Here is a 23,414-nt window from a genome sequence, read left to right as displayed (position 1 = left end):
AGAAACCTTAAGAGGAACCAGACTCAAGAGGGAACCCATCCTCATCTGGGTTGCACCGAATGTCCATTTGAAGCAGATATACAATGTTGCTGGGTACAGTGATGATGATCAGAAGCAAACTGTATTCCTGAGTCAGTGTAGCAGACTGTTGAAATTAACTACAGTCCAAATTCATCCTCAAAACGCCCGTTCTTACTCCGGAACTTACTGTTACTTACTATTCCATAACTGTGGGGCTTTATAAGAGAAAGATCTGCCCCCTGCTGTAGTCTTTGTTATTTGAGGAACCAACAGATAGCCAGTGCCTTTTGATCTAAGTAGGCGTGAAGGATCATACTGGTACAGAAGTTCACTCAGATACTGCGGTGCGAGACCGTTAAGTGCTTTATACGTCAGTAGTAGTATTTTATAATCAATGCGAGATTTAATTGGGAGCCAGTGTAGACTGATTAAAACAGGGGTGATGTGGTCATATTTCCTAGATCTAGTGAGGACTCTTGCTGCTGCATTCTGAACTAACTGAAGCTTATTTATGCACCTACTCGCACACCCAGACAGTAAAGCATTACAGTAGTCTAATCTAGAAGTAACAAAAGCATGAACTAGTTTTTCTGCATCCTGTAACGACATCATATTTCTAATTTTAGCAATATTTCTAAGGTGAAAGAAGGTGATCCTGGTGATATTATTCACGTGAGACTCAAAGGAAAGACTAGGGTCAATAATCACACCAAGGTCTTTGACAGCCGTACATGCTGAAACAGAAACACCATCCAGAGATGCTACGTAATCGGAAAGTTTACTTCTAGCTGCTTGTGGTCCTAGTAAAAGTACTTCCGTCTTATCTGAGTTGAGCAGAAGAAAGTTATTAAGCATCCACTGTCTAATGTCCTTTACACACTTCTCAACATTGATAAGCTGATCTCTCTCATCTGGCTTTGCTGAAATATACAGCTGTGTGTCATCAGCATAGCAATGGAAGCGAATCCCATGTTTATGAATGATTTCACCAAGAGGCAGCATATATAAAGAGAAAAGCAGTGGGCCTAAGACAGATCCTTGAGGAACACCAAACTTTACCTCATAAACTTTACCTCATTTACATCACCAAACTAATAGCGATCAGTCAAATAAGACCTGAGCCAAGAAAGAGCTGTTCCCTTTATTCCAACAACGTTCTCAAGTCTAGCGAGTAGTATAGTGTGATCAATGGTGTCAAAAGCTGCACTAAGGTCGAGCAAAACAAGTAAGGAGACAAAACCCTGATCAGAAGCCAATAACAGGTCATTTACCACCTTAACTAGCGCCGTCTCTGTGCTATGATGAGGCCGAAATCCTGACTGATACATTTCAAAAATGTTATTCATAAGTAGGTGTGAGCATAACTGCTGTGCTACAACCTTTTCTAAAATTTTGGATATAAAGGGGAGATTTGATATTGGTCTGTAGTTGGACAGCTGACATGGGTCAAGGTCAGGTTTCTTAATTAGGGGGTGGATAACTGCCAGTTTGAAGGATTTTGGTACATAACCAGTGCTAATGGAAGAGTTTATTATTTTTAAAACAGGTTCAATTACCTCTGGAGTTATCTGTTTAAAGGAACTTTTAGGCAAGGGATCGAGAATGCAGGTTGATGATTTTGATGAGAAATGTATGAAATTAAGTCATTCTCATGAATAGGAGTGAAGCTTTGTAGTTGATTGTCTGCTACAATTACACTGCTGTCTACAGGGTTACTTGTAAAATAATTTGGATTTATATTAACCGTCTGGATTTCTTGCCTGATGTTCTCAATTTTATTATTAAAAAAGTTCATGAAATCATTACTACCTAATGATGGTGTGCATGTTAGCGCAGTGCTTTTATTCCCTGTTAATTTTGCTACCGTGCTGAATAAAAATCTAGGATTATGCTTGTTATTTTCTATGAGGGTGGAGAAATATGCTGATCTAGCAGCACTAAGAGATTTTCCATAATTTAGGAGGCTCTCCTTCCATGCTATTTGAAATACTGTTAATTTTGTTTGACGCCATTTACGTTATAATTTTTTCTCCCTGATCATTTTGGTCTTAAGGGGAGCTACATTGTCTAGAGTGTAACGTAACGTTGTTTCTAGGTGTTCAGTGGCCCAGTCGAGCTCTGCGGGGTCTGACGGAGATTTATCTAATATCGTAATTTCTGGAAGATTATTGATAAAACGCGCTACTGTAGCTGACGTGAAAGTACGCTTAACACGGTAAAGTGGTGAGGTAGAAATGCAATGACTGAGGCAAATTTTAAACGAAATTAGATAATGGTCTGAAATAGCTTCAGACTGTGGAATTATGACTAAGTTTTTTATTTTTAATCCAAATGTTAACAACAAATCGAGAGTGTGTCCACCACTATGAGTGGGTCCTATAACATTCTGATTAATTCCAACTGACTCTAGAATGGACACAACTGCTGCTTTTAAGGAGTCTTCCTGATTATCAAAATTAATATTAAAGTCACCAACAATTAATGCTTTGTCTAAAGAAGTAGCTAAATTTGTAATCAAATCTGCAAATTCTATGAGAAAATCAGAGTAGGGCCCTGGGGGTCTATAAATAATAATTAGTGGAATTAACTGACTGGACCTGCTTTCGGACACTGAATATTTTATGTTGGTGTAAAGAACTTTTTTGTTTAGTCTTTTGTGTGACGTTTAGATTATTATTATAAATAGCTGCGACTCCACCTCCTCTGCCATTTAGACGGGGTTGGTGTATATAACTATACCCAGGAGGACTCGCTTAATTTAATGCTACATATTCATTCGATTTAATCCATGTTTCTGTCAAACACATTATATTAAACTCCTGGTCGGTAATAATTCCGTTTATAGTAAGCGCTTTTGACGTGAGAGATCTAATATTCAACAATCCTATTTTTAGATCAGAGGTGCTGGCTGTGCGTTCAGTCCTATTTAATTTAATGTTAATCAGGTTACTAAAACAGACTTTCTGATAATTCCTATATTTTGGTTTTGCTCGGGGGACAGACACAGTCTCAATATGGTGGATCCTGAGTAACGACTCTGTGCAGCTAGCAGACGGTCAGTTTAGCCTGTCTGTCTGCTCCCTGGCCTTGGCTCTAGACAGTCACTTGTTAACTAGTGCTGTTCTGAGACTATTACCTATACTACAAGAAATGAGAGCAGCACCTTCCCGGGTGGGATGGATACCGTCCCGCCCTAACAGGCCAGCCTTGCAATCAAAAATGCTCCAATTATTAATGAAGCCCACATTATTTTTGGAGCACCACTCGGACATCCAGCAGTTCAGCGACCATAACCTGCTGTGGGCTACATCACCACGTCGCATTGGGATGGGGCCAGAGCATGTTACTGCATCGGACATTGCCTTCGCTAATTTACACACCTCTATAATATTACTCTTAGTAACCTCTGACTGTCGAAGGCGTATATCATTAGCTCCTGTGTGAAAAACTATCTTAGAGAACCTGTGCTTTCCTAAGAATCTAAGCTGATGCCGGAGTCGGGGGAATATTAACTTCACCTAGGGCATCCAGACTTTCCCCTGCAGAACCTGGACTGCTCTCACACTCACTACTTCTCTCTAGACTCTGGATGCGCTCCTCAAATGCTAAGATCTTCTCCGTCAAAGAGCAAACTAGCTTACACTTCTCACAGATAAAATTATCGCTAACAACGGAGAAAGACTGACTAAACATGTCACACTTCACACACTGAGTGAACTGGATGTTCGCCATAGTAGAGAAATTACGTACCTTAATGTGTTTACTGTAGTGTGTGTTCGTAGTTCTGGTGAATATCCTCCACTCACTGCTTTCAAACCCTCAAACAGGGAAAAAAGCGCTCTTTCGAAAGCAAAAATAGACGAGACGGAGCCAACGGAAAGTGAAGGATGCAGGAAATCAAAAACGATATTTTGATATTTTAAAGCGATGAAAGCGAGAAAAAACGAGCTGTAAAAAATGTAAAACGCTGATACAAACAAAATTCCCGGTGAACCGTTCAACAACAGGAGTTCAACAGTTCAACACGCAATTCAGCTACAAGTCTTTTTGGGTATGTCTCTAGCAGCTTTTTAGCACATTAGTTTGCTTTGATCTCAACCATTCCATTGTATGTTTTGGGTCGTTGTCCCGCTGGAAGGTGAACCTCTACCACTGTCTCAAGTCTTTTGCAGCCTCTAATAGGTTTTCTTCCAGGATTGCCCTGTATTTAGCTCCATCCGTCTTTCCATCAACTCTGACCAGCTTCCCTGTCCCTGCTGGAGAAAAGCATCCCCACAGCATGATGCTGTCTCCACCATGTTTATTGGTGGGGATGGTGTGTTCAGGCTGATGTGCAGTGTTCGGTTTCTGCCACACATAGCGTCTTCCATGTAGGACAAAAAGTTCAATTTTGGTCTTATCTGACCACAGCACCTTCTTCCACATGTTTGCTGTGTTCCCTATATTGCTTGTGGCAAACTGCAAATGGGACTTTTTATTCTTTTTGTCAACAGTGCCTTTCTTCTTGCCAGTCTTCCTTAATAGCCAAATTGGTGGAGTGCACGACTAATAGTTGTCCTGTGGACAGACTCTTCCACCTGGGCTGTGCATTTCTGCAGCTCCTCCAGAGTTACCATGGGCATTCTGGCTGCTTTTTGGATCAATGCTTTCCTTGCCTGACCTGTCAGTTTGGGTGGACAGCCATGTCTTGGTAGGTTAGTACTAGGGCAGTTGTGCTATACTCTTTCCATTTTCAGATGATGGATTGAACAGTGCTCTGTGAGATTTTCAAAGCTTAGGATATGTTTTTATAACCTAACCCTCCTTTAAACTTCTCCGCAACTTTATCCCTAACCTGTCTGGTGTGTTCTTTAGTCTTCATGATGCATTTTGCTCACTTATGTTCTCTAACAAACCTCTGAGGCCTTCACAGAATAGTTGTAATTATACTGGGATTTAAGTACACACAGGTAAACTCTAATTACTATTTAAGTGAATTCTGAAGGCAGTTGATTGCACTGGATTTTATTTAGGGGTATCAAAGTAAAGGGGGCTGAATACATCTGAAAAATACATGTAAAAAATCTTCAACACCATAAATAATTTTCCTTCCACTTCACAATTATGCAATACTTTGTTTTGGTCCTTTCACCTTAAATCCCAATAAAATACATTTACGTTTGTGGTTATAATGTGAGAAAATGTGGAAAATTCAAGGAGTATGAATACTTTTGAAATGCACTATAGATAGATGGATGGATGGATGGATGGATGGATGGATGGATGGATGGATGGATGGATGGATGGATGGATGGATGGATGGATGGATGGATGGATGGATAGATAGATAGATAGATAGATAGATAGATAGATAGATAGATAGATAGATAGATAGATAGATAGATAGATAGATAGACATGCAAACAGCTAGATAATTTGATACACAGGCAGATAGATATATTAATACACAGACATACAGACAGACTAACATATAGACAGATTCATTTATAGATAGACAGACCAACAGACAGACAAACACACAGGTAAATAGACTGACAGAAAGACAAACAGGCACATAGATAGATAGAGACAGACATCCACACACACACACAAATAGATATATTAATTATACAGACAGCTTGCTGGGATTGGCTTTTGAACTGTGAAATATGAAGAGTAAGACGGAAGATGCAGCAACTTTATTTTATCCTGTGCATCTTCAGCTCTATGTGGCAGATTGTGTCTGATAACTGCCTCTGAGCATCGTGTTAGAATGAGTAGCGCTTGTGCCTGTAAAAGGTCAGTCTCTGTGTAATTACACATGGGGAGTGCAAATGGCTGTGCTCTGTTAATCGCCGTGGCCTTTGGCGCATTGAAAACAGTCCGAAACCCGAGCGCAGGTTCATCGTCAGGATCTGATTCCACAGATTGGTAGTGCGACGTTTGCACTAACTCAGGATTATGTACCATAGTAACACCAGACGGCACATGGGTCAGGCATTACAGCCCATCTTCACACACTCAACCTTGATTCACCCACACATCCATACACACAAACATATGAGATGATCATCAGTATTGTGGCAAAGAAAAACAGAATCACTGGATTATCTGAAAGCCTTAAAACTGTTTATTTTTTTGGGGGAAACATGTTAATATAATAGCTGTAAAATAGAATTTGACTGGGTATCTGTTGCTCTGTTAATCCCTTCATTCAGGATTGCCCTTTCACCATTTCTCTTTCCATTCACACCATTGTAGAAAAGTTCCTGGCATTACTTTCTTTTCAACATGTCTACCTTTTTCTGCTCCATCATATCAGCTAAGCTCTCTTCACCGATTCAGTAGTCATAGTTGCATTGTGTGTTTGTGGATTTAGAGAAAGTGTACGACAGGGTGCCGAAAGAGGAATCGTGGTATTGTATAAGAAAGTCAGGTGTGTCAGAAAAGTATGTAAGGGTGGTGCAGGACATGTATGAGGACAGTGTAACAGCAGTGAAGTGTGCAGTAGGAACGACAGACTGGTTTAAGGTAGAGGTTGGATTGCATCAAGGATCGTCTCTGAGCCCTTTCCTATTTGCAGTGGTGATGGACAAGTTGAAGGACGAGGTCAGACAGGAGTCTCCCTGGACTATGATGTTTGCGGATGATATTGTGATTTGTGGTGAGAGTAGGGAGCAGGTTGAGAAGAGCCTGGAGAGGTGGAGGTACGTGCTGGAGAGAAGGGAAATGAAAGTCAGTAGGAGTAAAACAGAGTACATGTGTGTGAATGAGAGGGAGGGCAGTGGAGTGGTGCGGTTGCAGGGAGAAGAGGTGGTGAAGGTGAAGGAGTTCAGGTACCTGGAGTCAACAGTGCAAAGAAATGGAGAGTGTGTTAGAGAAGTGAAGAAAAGAGTGCAGGCAGGGTGGAGTGGGTGGAGAAGAGTGATAGCAGGAGATATTTGTGATAGAAGGGTATCTGCAAGAATAAAAGGAAAAGTTTATAGCCACCACATGCCCAATTTCCTGCGGTACCCAGTTTGCTAACATTACCTGTGGTGGTCATTGGTAATCCGGGTCTTGACCAATCCGGAATGGAATTCAGGTTCTTTGATATGGCACGTTTTTTTGCTGGATGCCCTTTCTAGCACAACCCTCACCATTTAATCAGGTTTTTGGACCAGTCTCTTGAGTCCAGAGTGCACGGCTGGTGCAAACCTAATTGCTGGGTTGCGTCACATCTTACAATATTAATTCTCATCTTACAAATCCTATTTTACATGATTTCTCATGTCATGTTCACATAACTAACCACAGATGAAATTTGAGCTGAGATAATTCTTAGCTTTATATATAAATATATAAATCAAATTTTTTCATGTAGTATACCTCATGACTGAACTGTTATATATGCCTATGTGAACTACAGTGCGTTATAATGGACTCTATACTGGTGACACCATGATGGAATGAACAGTATTAGAGGGAACTGATTGGAGAAGATTTCTAGAACAGTCTATACACATTAAACTGTAGTAGTGCAAATATATATGAAACACTTTCCTTGTATCATTTTAATGAACACAGTTGTCATATTATGTGCACAGTTAAACATTATAATTGAATAATACCCATACCAACATTTAATAATATATGTTTAACCCATTAACAGCAAACTCAATATATAGTATATATTAAACTCATATATATATATATATATATATATATATATATATATATATATATATATATATATATATATATATATATATATATATATATATATAACATTTTTATTACTGTGAGTGTTTCTGTTGTGTAAGAAAATCAGACTTTTGTTACTTTTGACTTTCCTCTCTTTCGACAATATGTAACACTAGTCATGTCCCTTCAATGAATAAGCGTTAATTTGGTAGATGTTCACTGCAGAAGTTTGATATTAGTCTCAGCTATGGAGAAGCAGCCTCATAGCTTCGAGATGCCACCATCATGCTTTACTTGTGGCAACAAAAATGCTTTGATTGTTATTAGGATTTTTACATTCTTCCCTGAAAAGCACTCAGTTTGAAACCCAGAATATTACTTAAGTACATTTGACTATTTAGAGTCCCTAGAATTCAGTTAAATAAATTGTATATAAAACAATCTTCGTCCCAATCTCGGTGTAACACCAAAGACCTGATGATGTCTGGAGAATAGTTACTAGGTTGACGGTAAATGGATAAAAGAAGGCGTAAAAGGGTGGAAGCTTGTAGGTGTGTCTATGTGTATTTGAGTGTGTCTGTGTATTTGAGATTCCCTTAATTCCATACACTTCAGAACGAAATACCTTTCAGCTAATGATGAGCTATATAAAGAATAATATAAAGTTATATAAAGAAAGTGAGAGAACAACAAAGAGAGATAGATAGGAAAATAGTAAATGAGTGATATCTGTCTTGGAAAAAAAAAAGAGCAGACAGGAAAACAATCATAAGACAGTGAGAAAGTGTGTATGTGAGCATGTGAGCATGCATATTGTTTGTGTGTGAGTGTGTACAAGCCCAAAGGGTGTCTTTATTCATGACTTCCCCACGATTCCTGGCAGAGGTTCAAGCGCCCTGAACAACAGCGGCAGTCGTGACCTTTCCACTCCGAGTGGGGTGAACTTGCACCGTGTCTGAGCACAAAAGCTCCATTCAGCAGGAAGGATGATCATTATGGAGCCGTGAGCTCTTATACACACACACACACACACACACACACACACACACACACACACACACACACACACACACACACACACACACACTGACAGATGTGAGCTCCTCTACACTGGAGAAGCACAGAGCTTTTAAATCAATACCCGTGGGGCTCACGTTTACGGTACCACTCATTTATTCCCTCTTTCTCACCATCTCTCTCTTGCTGTCTCTCTCTCTCTCTCTCTCTCTCTCTCTCTCTCTCTCTCTCTCTCTCTCTCTCTCTCTCTCTCTCTCTCTCTCGCTCTCTCTCTTACTCTCTCCATCTCAGTAGATTTCCATCTCTGTGCTGTTTATTAGTAAACAAAGCACTTAAGAGGAAGCAATGAGTGATGAAATGATAAAGAAGAAATGCAGAATATGAGGAGGAGATAGATATCACAGATAGATATCACATATAGCACATATTACAAATGAGGATAGATAACGATAAAGAACACAAAAAAGCAAGAGGATGAAAACGGTAATAAAGAAGGGCTTGATGATGTATTTATAATATATAATTTATATACTTAGTGGTCACTTGACATTCACTTTATGGATTCATTACGCAGCATTTTTCTCCTAAATGTATACATAAAAACTTAAAATCCAGTAAATGTATACATTAAAACTTTTTATCACAATTATTTTTACGTTAATAATGTGTTATGAGTTCTGATTGGCTGAACCATTTTAGGTACTCACGGTAGTTCCAGTCAGTTTAATATACCCTTTCATAGAAATGTTTTTTGTATTGTTCAAAATAATAGCAGTACAATGTGACTAACCAGAATAATCCAGGTTTTTAGTATATTTCTGATTGCTACGTGGCAAACAAGTTACCAGTAGGTGCAGTAGATTCTCAGAAAACAAACAAGACCCAGCATTCATGATATGCACGCTCGTAAGGCTGTGCAATTGGGCAATTAGTTGAAAGGGGTGTGTTCTAAAAAACAGCAGTGTGGCATTCAATCACTGGGGTCATCAATTTTGTGAAAAAACAGGTGTCAATCAGATGACCCCTATTTAAGGATAAAGCCAGCACTTGTTGAACATGCATTTGAAAGCCTGAGGAAAATGGGTCGTTCAAGACATTGTTCAGAAGAACAGCGTACTTTGATTAAAAAGTTGATTGGAGAGGGGAAAACCTATAATGAGGTGCAAAAAATTCAGCTAAAATGATCTCCAATGCCTTAAAATGGAGAGCAAAACCAGAGAGACGTGGAAGAAAACGGAAGACAACCATCAAAATGGATCGAAGAATAACCAGAATGGCAAAGGCTCAGCCAATTAACAGCTCCAGGATGATCAAAGACAGTCTGGAGTTACCTGTAAGTACTGTGACAGTTAGAAGACGTCTGTGTGAAGCTAATCTACTTTCAAGAATCCCCCGCAAAGTCCCTCTGTTAAAAAAAAGGGATCAGTTTGCATATGTCAAAATACTTGAAGAGGTCATGTTGCCTTATGCTGAAGAGGACATGCCCTTGAAATGGTTGTTTCAACAAGACAATGACCCCAAACACACTAGTAAACGAGCAAAGTCTTGGTTCCAAACCAACAAAATTAATGTTATGGAGTGGCCAGCCCAATCCCTGGATCTTAATCCAATCGAGAATTTGTGGGGTGATATCAAAAATGCTGTTTCTGAAGCAAAACCAAGAAATGTAAATGAATTGTGGAATGTAGTTAAAGAATCATGGAGTGGAATAACAGCTGAGAGGTGCCACAAGTTGGTTGACTCCATGCCACACAGATGTGAAGCAGTTTTAAAAAACTGTGGTCATACAACTAAATATTAGTTTAGTGATTCACAGGATTGCTAAATCCTAAAAACAAAAATGTTTGTACAAAATAGTTTTGAGTTTGTACAGTCAACGGCATACACTGCTGTTTTTTTGAACACACCCCTTTCAACTTATTGCCAAATTGCACAGCCTTAAGAGCGTGCATATCATGAATGCTGGGTCTTGTTTGTTTTCTGAGAATCTACTGCACCAACTGGTAACTTGTTTGCCACGTAGCAATCAAAAATATACTAAAAACCTGGATTATTCTGGTTAGTCACATTGTACTGCTATTATTTTGAACAATACTGTACATGGTAACAGCTATTGAAAACAATTCCTAATGACCTTTCTGGAGGATTTTTGAGTGTGAATCATTAAGTGTGATTTTCAATCAAATGGCCGAGACAAAAGATGTGTTACATGTAGATTTAAATCTGTAGAAGGCAGAGCAACCAAAAAAGTTGATGTATTTAGCAGGACAGTATGGCAAGTAAATATAAGAGGCAGAATGACATCCAGAGCAAAAAGAATAGGAACAATTTTTCATTACTACAATTGATAAAGTGGAGAAAATAAGAAAAAAAAAAACCACTATATGAGTATATATAAAGTATCGGGACAACTGATGTGTTCTTTCCCAAACTGTTACCAAAAAAGTTGAAGGCACACAATTTTGTAGAATGTTTTTGGATCCTGTAGAATACAAATTTTTCCTTTACTTAAACTAGAAAACCCAAATCCTGCACGACAATGCACCTGTGCATATAGCCAGCTCAATTAAGATATGCTTTACATGGGTCGGAGTGTCTGAAAGATTTTAGGTGGCCTTCTATGGAGCTCTGACCTCAACTCTCTTGAACACCTTTGGGATGAATGTGAATGCTGACTGCACCCCAGACCTCCTCACCTCACCTACATCACTACCTGACTTTACTAAAATCCTTGTGTCTGAATAAGCACAGAATCTCCACAAAATCTAGTGTAGCATCTTTTATTAAGCTTCAATTAAAGATAATAATTTTATTGTTTCTATTAGATTCTAACATAAATTATGAGACTAGTTATGCTCGGATTTTACAACAAAAATCTCAACAATCCCCATTCATAGGAATCATCCAAGTGATAAAGTTGTTGTTACTGTAGCAGGAAGTATGGCTGAGAAAATGAATAGTGACCTGCACCCTAGGATTTTGTTGCTAGTATCTTTATTATTATTATACTAAGATAATGATATTAATATAAAAATACTGTATTATAAAGTATTGTAATATTTATTACTAATTTATATTATTGTAAATGTTACATTATTATTATTGGCTGTTTAAGCACACCTTTAGAATCAATGCTGCTCTCTCTCTCTCTCTCTCTCTCTCTCTCTCTCTCTCTCTCTCTCTCTCTCTCTCTCTCTCTCGCTTTTTCTGTGTCCTGTCTCTTGTTGTAGGTTTTAAACATCGTCCCAAGTCATTGAAGGTCTTTGTAAATCCGATAAGCCACAAGAAAGAGGCGTACCAAATCTACCAAGACCGGGTTGCTCCACTGTTTAAGCTTGCTGATATACAGACTGATGTCACTGGTATGACACACACACACACACACACACACACACACACACACACACACACACCCACACACACACACACACACACACACACACATACAGACTTTGTTTTTTCCCATTTAATGATTGGCATCTTCACCTTGACATCACCTTGACCCTGACCAGGTGATAGTGAGGATATTTGACACTATGCTCACAAAAGGTACACAAACACACACACACACAAAGTGCCAAAATGTGTTTTATTCTTCTTATACTACACTGTTGTTGTATCATTATATCACGTGGAAGACAATAAGTAAACAAAAAAAGAAGATAACTGTATTGATTAGAATAAAAAATATAAAAAACTTGAAAAAAGAGAAAGTGTGATAAAAAGGAGGTGAAGGTTAAGTGATATTTGTGCATCCCTTCTTTTGGTCCCTTGACTTCTCACTCTATAGTCTATAGACCCCTATTTATTAGGGGTGTAACGGTACACAAAATTCACGTATCGGTAAGTCACGGTCCGGTACAATTTTGGTAAGGTTTGGGGGAAGAAATGCAAAACATAAAATTGCTTGTCGTTTTTTATTAATGCAGATTATCACATTTGTGAACATTAACAGTTTACATTTTTAAAACAATTTTAAATAAAATGCCTAATTGGTTAAATAATATATAAAATAATATTTTATAATATTTTATAAAAATAAAATATACTAAATATAAAAAACGTATTAATGTAATACTTTTTTTTATTATTTTGATTAAATTGGCACGAATTTAATTGATTAAATGAAATTAAATAAATAAAAAAAAAATTATTAAATAGTTTATTTGGTTACAGATGTGTGTGTGTGTGTGTGTGTGTGTGTGTGTGTGTGTGTGTGTGTGTGTGTGTGTGTGTGTTTTATTTACATTTAATTTTGTGAAGATATGATCTACTTAACTGTTCTATTTATTTCAGCATACTTTAACAAGCGTCTTCATTCCTTCCATCCTTCATTCGTTCATTCACTTCCTCGATATGTGGAATAGTCAGAATTTTCTCCTTTCAAAAGAAATGATTGAAGAGGGACATAAAACTCTCAAGAAAACCCTAGCGCTGACATTAGCCACTAGCCACTTCCTGGTTAGCCGCTAACTTACAGTCCGCCACTTAATACGTTCCTGAGGGAACTCAGAGATTGTAAGTATTTTCCGCACATAAAAATGATTGCACATGTGTCCCATTATATTTCCTTTGAATGTGAACGCTGACTGCACCCCAGGCCTCCTCACCTCACCTACATCAGTACCTGACTTTACTAACACCCTTGTGACTGAATGAGCACAAATCTCCACAATCACACTCCAAAATCTAGTGGGACATCCTCCCAGAAGAGTGGAGGGTATTATAACAGCAAATCAGGACTACATGCGGAATGGACTGTTCAAAAAGCACATACAAATGTTATTGTCAGGTGTCCACAAACATTTGTACATAAAAGATGTAAGTGACATTAGTACATCACATACAGTGAGGAAAATAAGTATTTGACCACCCTGCTATTTTGCAAGTTCTCCCACTTAGAAATCATGGAGGGGTCTGAAATTGTCATCGTAGGTGCATGTCCACTGTGAGAGACATAATCAAAACAAATAAATCCAGAAATCATAATATATGATTTTTAAACTATTTATTTGTATGAAACAGCTTCAAATAGGTATTTGAACACCTGTCTATCAGCTAGAATTCTGACCCTCAAAGACCTGTTAGTCTGCCTTTAAAATGTCCACCTCCACTACATTTATTATCCTACATTAGATGCACCTGTTTGAGGTTGTTAGCTGCATAAAGACACCTGTCCACCCCATACAATCAGTAAGAATCCAACTACTAACATGGCCAAGACCAAAGAGCTGTCCAAAGACACTAGAGACAAAATTGTATACCTCCACAAGGCTGGAAAGGGCTACAGGGAAATTGCCAAGCAGCTTGGTGAAAAAAGGTCCACTGTTGGAGCAATCATTAGAAAATGGAAGAAGCTAAACATGACTGTCAATCTCCCTTGAACTGGGGCTCCATGCAAGATCTCACCTCGTGGGGTCTCAATGATCCTAAGGAAGGTGAGAAATCAGCCCAGAACTACACGGGAGGAGCTGGTCAATGACCTGAAAAGAGCTGGGACCACCGTTTCCAAGGTTACTGTTGGTAATACACTAAGACGTCATGGTTTGAAATCATGCATGGCACGGAAGGTTCCCCTGCTTAAACCAGCACATGTCCAGGCACGTCTTAAGTTTGCCAATGACCATTTGGATGATCCAGAGGAGTCATGGGAGAAAGTCATGTGGTCAGATGAGACCAAAATAGAACTTTTGGGTAATAATTCTACTAAATGTGTTTGGAGGAAGAAGAATGATGAGTACCATCCCAAGAACACCATCCCTACTGTGAAGCATGGGGGTGGTAGCATCATGCTTTGGGGGTGTTTTTCTGCACATGGGACAGGGCGACTGCACTGTATTAAGGAAAGGATGACCGGGGCCATGTATTGTGAGATTTTGGGGAACAACCTCCTTCCCTCAGTTAGAGCATTGAAGATGGGTCGAGGCTGGGTCTTCCAACATGACAATGACCTAAAGCACACAGCCAGGATAACCAAGAAATGGCTCTGTAAGAAGCATATCAAGGTTCTGGTGTGGCCTAGCCAGTCTCCAGACCTAAACCCAATAGAGAATCTTTGGAGGGAGCTGAAACTCCGTGTTTCTCAGCGACAGGCCAGAAACCTGACTGATCTACAGAAGATCTGTGTGGAGGAGTGGGCCAAAATCCCTCCTGCAGTGTGTGCAAACCTGGTGAAAAACTACAGGAAACGTTTGAGCTCTGTAATTGCAAACAAAGGCTACTGTACCAAATATTAACATTGACTTTCTCGGGTGTTCAAATACTTATTTGCAGCTGTATCATACAAATAAATAGTTAAAAAATCATACATTGTGATTTCTGGATTTTTTTTTTAGATTATGTCTCTCACAGTGGGCATGCACCTACGATGACAATTTCAGACCCCTCCATGATTTCTAAGTGAGAGAACTTGCAAAATAACAGCATGTTCAAATACTTATTTTCCTCACTGTATATAGTATTTGGTTCCTTGACTTCTCACTATATAGTCTAGGAGAGACTATAACTAGACTATCACTCTCTCACAGTGTATCACTCAAATCCTGAAGCACATAGTTATTTTGTCCAGAAAACTTAAAGGAACAGCTTTACATCAAATTAATTGGACTGGCAAAAGTTTTGACAGAAGACTGTCTCCTGCACCAGAGCAATGAAGCTGACATTGTTTATAATTAAATCATATTTTTATTGTCTTGACTTGAGTCATGTGGTGTGTCTACTCTTCAAGCATCTGTCAAAGAGTTGTTACTATAGAAACAAAAGCGTATTGGAGCGAGTGCATTCATATAAATCGGTAATTTTCAATTACAGCTGGCTCTACGGTCTCACATTCTCTCTCTCTCTCTCACACACACACACACACACACACACACAAATACATGCACACGCACTTATATATCATTCACAGCGTGGCTATTTATAAATTTTTCTGCCTCAAAATTGAATAATATAAATATATAATAATATAATAATTTTTGTAGGTCAGATAACCTTCTAGTATTCCATCACAGGCTTCTAATATATATATATAAGTGTTGCTATGGTTACACCTCGCACCATATTATTCATTTTGCCGTAATGGCAAACAACAAAGTTGGCAGTGAAGTGTAAACTTACACAATGTGGAAAAAAAATAATAATTGGGACACCCAACTGTCTATCCGTATGTAGTTCTTTCCCAAACTTCCCCAAACTGCACAAAGTTGGAGGCACACAATTGTCTTTGGATGTGGTAACATGAACTTGAACTTCACTTGAACTTGGAGACCCAATCCTCCCCCTGTTTTATCTAATAAATATAATCAGTAATGGTGAAAAATAATTTTGCTGTGTAAATCAGCTCTCCAAACATTTATGTTTCAAAAATGATTGCACATTATGTTTTATCTGCTTTTACATGGAGTTTGTTGAGACGACCGATCGTAAAGCAGCATGTTTTTTTTTTCAGGATCCAGCACATGTGGACCTCTGTGTCCTGTGGTTGCAGCATGACATCATGGTGTTTAGGGAATTGTGCCCCCTTAGGGTATTACTGGTGACTGAGGTACACTAATGTCTGCCCTCAGGCCAATGTTCTACCACACTGCTCACCCTTCAGTACACACACACACACACACACACACACACACACACACACACACACATTGTCCTGTTCCATTAGCAATGTCTTGGGGCAAATCAATATGTTAGGTATAAGAATGTTAGGCTGAATGTTCATTTGTAAACTGAGACTGATCTCTTTAAAAAAACAAATAAATATTAACGAGGGTATTTTGGAGAAAAGGCCAGATATGGAATTGAATTTCCTGAAAAGACATTAACATATGCATTATAGAATGAAAGGTGTTTGAATACAAATTCACTGTTATTGCACTTAATTGCAGCTTGTTGATGCTTTTTTTTTTACAGAAACTAAACTGTTCTTACTGAAACCAGTGACATTTTAAGGTTGAATAAAACATTGATAGTAAAGTAGTTAGCAGGTGCATGTGAGTGATTCACATTCAAAAACAGTGTGAAAACTAAAATCTTTTTTGAAAGAGACTATAAACAACCAGTGTTAACAGAACCGAATTAGACGAACTGACTCAATCAAGCTTAGCATTAAACAGGTAAACAAACCACCACCCAGATGAGGATGGGTTTCCCTCATATTATTTCAAGTTTTTTAATGTCCATTGTTAATAAAAATGAATGGAATTCAATTGAATGAAATCTTACCTAAATTTTTCCTCGTAATTTCTATCTGCCTAATCTAACCTAGCGTAATCCAAACCAATACAACCTGATTTTACAAAATTACCAATACAACCTGAGCTTACAAACTAAAAAAGAACTTAAACTGAACGTAACAAAATGAATTCAAACAAACCGAGCTAATTTAACAATGCTGACAAAGTGGGTAGTTAACAAAACTAAAAGTAGTGACCTATGAGAACTGTATGAGAATGCAGTTCAGTGGTCCATTCTCCTGCACATTAGACCTTTTTAAAGAGAGCCTTCTATAATTATAGACAGAGTGATAGAATAAGTGTAGACTGTTTATATTCATTACAATCCAAATCCATCTCAATGGGTCTTGAGTTTAACCCTCCAAAATAATCTCATAGATGTGTTTTATGTGTCAAATGAAAAGAACTTTATCCAAAAGCAGAACATCAGGATGAAACAGGAAAGATAAATGGGACAGGATCAGGTGGTAGCAAAAGTAGTGAAGGCATTGGACTGTGGCTCCAAAGATCATGAGTTCATCATCACTGCACCCCGCAACATCGTATATCTGCTACAAATGGACATTCGGTGCAACCCAAATGACGGATGGATTCCCACTCGGATGGAGTCTGGTTCCTCTCAAGGTTTCTTCCTTATGCCATCTTGGGGAGTTTTTCCTTGCCACAGTCGCCACCGGCTCGCTCATCAGGGACAAACTTACTTCAAATCAAATCAAATCAAATTTTATTTGTCACATACACAAATAAAATTTGATTTGATTTGAAGTAAGTTTGTCCCTACTTATAAAGAACACATTCACTTTTAATCACCACATTATCTGTGTAAAGCTGCTTTGAGACAATGTTCATTGTTAAAAGTTCTATACAAATAAAAATGAATTACATTGAATTAAATTGAGTTCAAATCCCAACCACACCAACCCAGCCCAGCCCCTTAACCCTATAGCTGCTCAATTAAATGAATAAAGTAACAGTAAGTTGCTTTGGATAAGGATTTCGGCCGAATATCATAAAGGTAAATGATCACTGGAACCCAGAAGTGCTCTAGCTGGCCAGGAGTATTCCATATGGAGTAAGTCTATTACATGTTGAGTGTCTACAGCATGGGCAAGTGAATTTTAGCTAGGTTCATATTATACTTAACACTAATAATACTTACGTATATAAGTATATGTATATTCTCTGCGTGTGTGTGTGTGTGTGTGTGTGTGTGTGTGTGTGTGTGTGTGTGTGTGTGTGTGTGTGTGTGTGTGTATATATATATATATATATATATATATATATATATATATATATATATATATATATATATATATATATATATATATATATATATATATAGTGTATATGCATCTGTGAGTGTGGAAAGGGGATTATGGTGGTGTTTTTGGGTGTTGTGGGTTCGCACACTCATAATATTAGAGAATTGTGTGTTCTTGGTAAGTAACCTGACTCTGGGGGGTTGAGCTAAACCCATCTGTTCAAATCCAGTGCAGGGACTGCCCACTCTTCCCATTCTCCTCTGCCATATACACAGACAATCTCATACACAAACATACCTAGTTTATTATTCATAAGTACACACACAACATAGGTATACACAGAAACACAATAGCAGACAGACACATTTACAAACACTTTGTTGCACTGGTCTCTCTCACTGCAGGGTTTTGGATGCAGCTATGTTACATTGTGGGATTGATCTGTCATACTTCCTAACCTAGCAATCATGTGTGTTTGGGGTCATTATTAATTTGGAAAACTGTCAAATGTTAACTGCTCTAATACAAGATACACAAATTTGTATGGTTCTGTCAAGTAGACAAAAACATGCACATGTTTATTTCAATATATCAAAGTTTCGTTTCTGTAATATTGTGATATTAATTAAAAATCGTATTAAGACAGGAGGTGGAGCTGGAGGTAGCAGAGCTGAAGATGTTGAGATTTTCGTTGGGAGTGACGACGATGGACAGGATTAGAAATGAGTTTGTTAGAGGGACAGAGCATGTAGGAGGTTTTGGAGACAAGGTGAGGTGAGATTGAGATGGTTTGGACATGTGCAGAGGAGGGACATGGGGTATATCAGTAGGAGAATGCTGAGGATGGAGTCACCAGAAAGGAGGAAAGGAGGAAGAACAAGAAGGAGGTTTATGGATGTGGTGAAGGAAGACATGCAGGTAGTTGGTGTGAAAGAGGCAGATGTAGAGGACAGAGGGGTATGGAGACGGATGATCTGCTGTGGCGACCCCTAATGGGAGAAGCTGAAAGAAGAACACCACTAGCTGGGAACACCAAATGAAGTGTCCGAAATGTTAAGTGCTACATGCCATGTGCTTGTAATGATCTTTTCATAAGCAATTAAGATAACTATTTATCTTAATTATGAATGTTTGTGAAGAACTGACTATTATACTTTTAAAAAATCCTGTTTCACATTTAGTCCCCATTTGCTGTTATAATAACCTCCGCTCATATTTACAAGATTGTAAAGATTAGTGTTCATTCAGCTACAAGGGAATAAAGTCAGGTACTAATGTAGGTGAGGTGAGAAGGCCTGGGGTGCAGTCAGCATTTCATTTCATCCCAAAGGTCCTCAATAGGGTTGAGTTCAGAGCTCTATAGCAGTAGATCTTCCACCCTAACCCATGCAAACCATTTGTTAATGGAGCTGGCTTTGTGCACAGGAGCATTGTCATGCTGGAACAGGTTTGGGTCTCCTTGTTCAAGTGAATCGATAATTTAAAGGCCATGATGTTCACAACAGTTCAGGAGTCTTGTAGAATCAATGACATGGTGCATTGAGTTGGTTCAGGTTCTTACCAACACACCATATGTCGGTTTTTCTTTTTGTCCTCTAAACGTAGTGTCTCCATTTGTTTACATAGAAAGGTTGTTTCATCATTCATTCATCATCAAAATCACAATCAAGACTTGTACTTTGACTCATGATTATTTGGATGATTACATTCAATTTCATCATTAATTTATGAAAATATATAAATGATACACACACATTTCTATAGGGACCATTTAACTGTCTCTGACAAGGTCAGCAATGTCATGTAGTATAATCATGATGAGAATGTTTTGCTCCGAAAGAGCAAAATCTCTTTCTTTCTCTCTACATCTCGTTCCCTCTCTTTCTCTCACACACAAACAGCAGGCAGTCTTTCCTACAGAGCAGTCTGGTCTCTAATGGATATGGCTCTGTGATCGCAGAAGTCATTGGAGCAGTAATTCGGCTCGGTGATGGTTTGGCTGCGTGTGGGGGGCAGCGACTGTATCACAATCTCCCCCATTAAAAGACACTTATGCATAATCGAAATTAAAGATCTCATTCTGCAGGGCATTGCTTTGCGCAATTGCAACAGAATTAGCCTTGAACGTTATTGGGAGAGCTGTGCAGGAGCAAGTCTGCGATGGAAATGGCAGGATCTCATACTTCTCTGTAACAATAATCGGAGAACACCGTGTTCTCATGGTGTATATGCTCATTGTGTAGTTTGCCATTAAAGACTGTTTGTCACTGTTACACGAATGGGATTTTGTTGGTTCAATGTATTTAACTGACAATCAAAATTTTAATCAATTAGACTTAAGAGATGATGTTAAATAAGCCTTGGTGTAGGTCATGAGTCATAAACCCTAGTCTACTAGATCAGCAGGAGGGTCATTTGTCCATCGTTTTGGTTTGCAGGTGCTCCCCCTGTAGGTCATGTTGGAAAACTGCAATTTTATTCAACATCAGAATGGGTTTCATTGTTGTGTGCTCACACACACAGACCAACAAGGGTATTCGTTTTTTGTGACAGAAGCTTCAACATACAACAAATATAACAAAAACAATTAATTTTGGACAGAGATATAAGCTACATGTAAAAATTAACAGATTTTCTAACAGAACAGAAGAGAATGCATAGAAAGTGTGGAAGTGGATGTAATGTTCTCAGTGGTGGGCCAACAGGGTCAGGAAGGCCTTCTTTGCTGGCCTAATCTCTATCAGAATCATTGACTTACGTTTTAATATATTTTTGTGTGTATATATATATATATATATATATATATATATATATATATATATATATATATATATATATATATATATATATATATATATGTGTGGTGATTAAAAGTGTATATGTTCTTTATAAGTAAGTTTGTCCCTGATGAGCGAGCCGGTGGCGACTGTGGCAAGGAGAAACTCCCCGAGATGGCATAAGGAAGAAACCTTGAGAGGAACCAGACTCAAAAGGAAATCCATCCTCATCTGGGTTGCACCGAATGTCCATTTGTAGCAGATATACGATGTTGCTGGGTACAGTGATGATGATCAGAAGCGAACTGTATTCCTGAGTCAGTGTAGCAGACTGTTGACATTAACTACAGTCCAATCCATCCTCAAAGCGCCCGTTCTACTCCGGAATTACATGGAACCACCAAAGCTGCAAAGAGTGGCCTCCAGTCGAAGAGGACACTATCCAGAGGCAGGCCTGGATAAAGTGGGAAGATCCACGTAGGGGAGAGGGGCAGAAACAGTGGTCACTGGAGCCTCTTGAGCATGTTTAACTCGACCGAGAGAGAAAGAGAGAGAGAGAGAGAGAAGAGGGTAACAGGTAAAGAAGGATATGGATTATTAAGTGTCCTTATTGTTTTATGAAAGTTAAAATTGCTGTATTGCTGTAAGACCAGCAGAAATGAAAAGCACAAGCTTTTGTTCTTATTAGATTTTAATGTTTGGTGCTTGAAGCTGTTGCTTTATGCAATCATATTGAGATGTGGACCCTAGACAGCATCCAAACACGTTTTCACATCCTCGATTGGATGGTCAGAGAAAGCACTAGTCACAGCTCGCCACCTGCATCTCTAGCAAACTGCACAAGCTCAAATATATTCACATGGATTTAATAGCAGTTTTTTATGCCACAACAGCCAACAGAGGGGAAGAAATTTAATTGGTCAGAGATCCACTTTAAAGGACATTTACATGGCGAACTTTTCAAGAGAAGATAAACATCTTAAGGAAAGTTCAGCCAAAACCGTTCAAAACATTCGTTAGGCATTTTCAGGAACCCCTTTATACTTTAGCATTTTCTTTCCTGTAGAATTTGCATAAAGACACATCATTTGGCTTTATTTTCTTGCTTTAGTAATGGCTTGTATTCTCAATGTCTGTGATGCAGTGCTCTGTTATATACTGCGTTTCTCTGAGGATTGATTCAGGTTGGACACCACTGAATGTTATATATAATAAATAGAAAAATAATATATTGCACATGTTTAATATTGCACCTGAATGTATTCCCATATATTGCACAAGTCTGATTATCGTTATAAGATCATGTGTTAATGAGACCACAGGGAATAAAACTGTTCTTGTGTCTTGTTTAGTTTAAAAAGGTGGTGAGTTGGAATGTAAGATGTCCATGGTGATTCTGGATGTTTGTTTCCTCACTCTGGTGGTATACAGGTCATGCAGAGTGGGCAGACAAGCACAATGATCTTCTTAGCAGTCCAAAATCTTCTAGCAAGTCTTTTGTCTGCTCTGTTTGCATTAGGTGGCACATGATGCACTTAATGTGACAAGGACAACTCACTTTAGTCCTTAACTCTGTGTTCTGTTTTGTAGCTCCATGTTGTGTAATGTCGCTCTATGTTCTTTTATGTAGCACCAGGGTTCTGGAGAAACATTGTCTCATTTCACTGTGTACTGCATCAGTGATTTATGGTTGAAATGACAATAAAAGCTTCTTGGCTTGAGTATGTTTTATGTAGTTTTCTAATGTCTGGTTTGGTCGATGAACCAAGAAACATATTGCTTTGATTTTTCATACATATTGCTTTGAAAAACCAGAGGATTATCCAGTTAATCATTTCTGACTACAGTTTGTTTTTTGTAGAAGTCTTGAGCAGAAGTACTTTCAGGAAGCAGTAAAGGATCTTCAAGTGTTTATTTTATGTTTTGGGAAGACTATTGACTGAATCTACTTTATATATTTAGAGCATGAACTTCAACACACTTCAACTGAAGTGCTGATGGTTTATTTGCATTTCAAACTATTTTCAGTACTTCATTTGTTTATAAAGCTGATTTGCCAGCCAGCCAGGTTAATTTTTTTAATGCCTTTAAAAGGGTGATTATATTTATATTTAAAATACTGAAAACAGTAATAATTTGCAAAATAAAAAATAGCAAGTAACATTTTAAAAATGGCAAGTGAGATTTGAAAGCTTATAGAGGGCAAATGTATAAAATCTTGTGATTAATTTTTGATAAATTCTTTAGCATTGATTTACAAAAATATCATATATAATTTTAAGACATTTTTACAATATATATTTATATATATATATATATATATATATATATATATATATATATATATATATATATATATATATATATATATATATATATATATATATTTTATTATTATTATTATTTTTATTATTATTATTATTAAATTATTTTGTCATTAATGT

General features: G+C 38.0%; 1 protein-coding gene across 3 annotated transcripts in view; it reads left to right on the top strand.

Annotated features, from left to right (window-relative positions):
- Positions 1-23,414, top strand: part of cerkl (CERK like autophagy regulator) — a 104,727-nt gene that overhangs the window by 45,015 nt on the left and 36,298 nt on the right. For all 3 annotated transcript variants that reach the window (XM_083537038.1, XM_083537036.1, XM_083537037.1), the window contains one exon: positions 11,931-12,062. In XM_083537038.1, coding sequence (XP_083393164.1) covers positions 11,931-12,062 — 132 coding nt within the window. The remainder of the gene's footprint in view (positions 1-11,930; positions 12,063-23,414) is intronic.

The sequence above is a fragment of the Silurus aristotelis genome (genome assembly GCF_946808225.1).
Source record: "Silurus aristotelis genome assembly, chromosome: 3".
In the NCBI taxonomy this organism is placed as follows: Eukaryota; Metazoa; Chordata; class Actinopteri; order Siluriformes; family Siluridae; genus Silurus; species Silurus aristotelis.
This window is presented reverse-complemented; position numbering and strand designations above follow the sequence as displayed.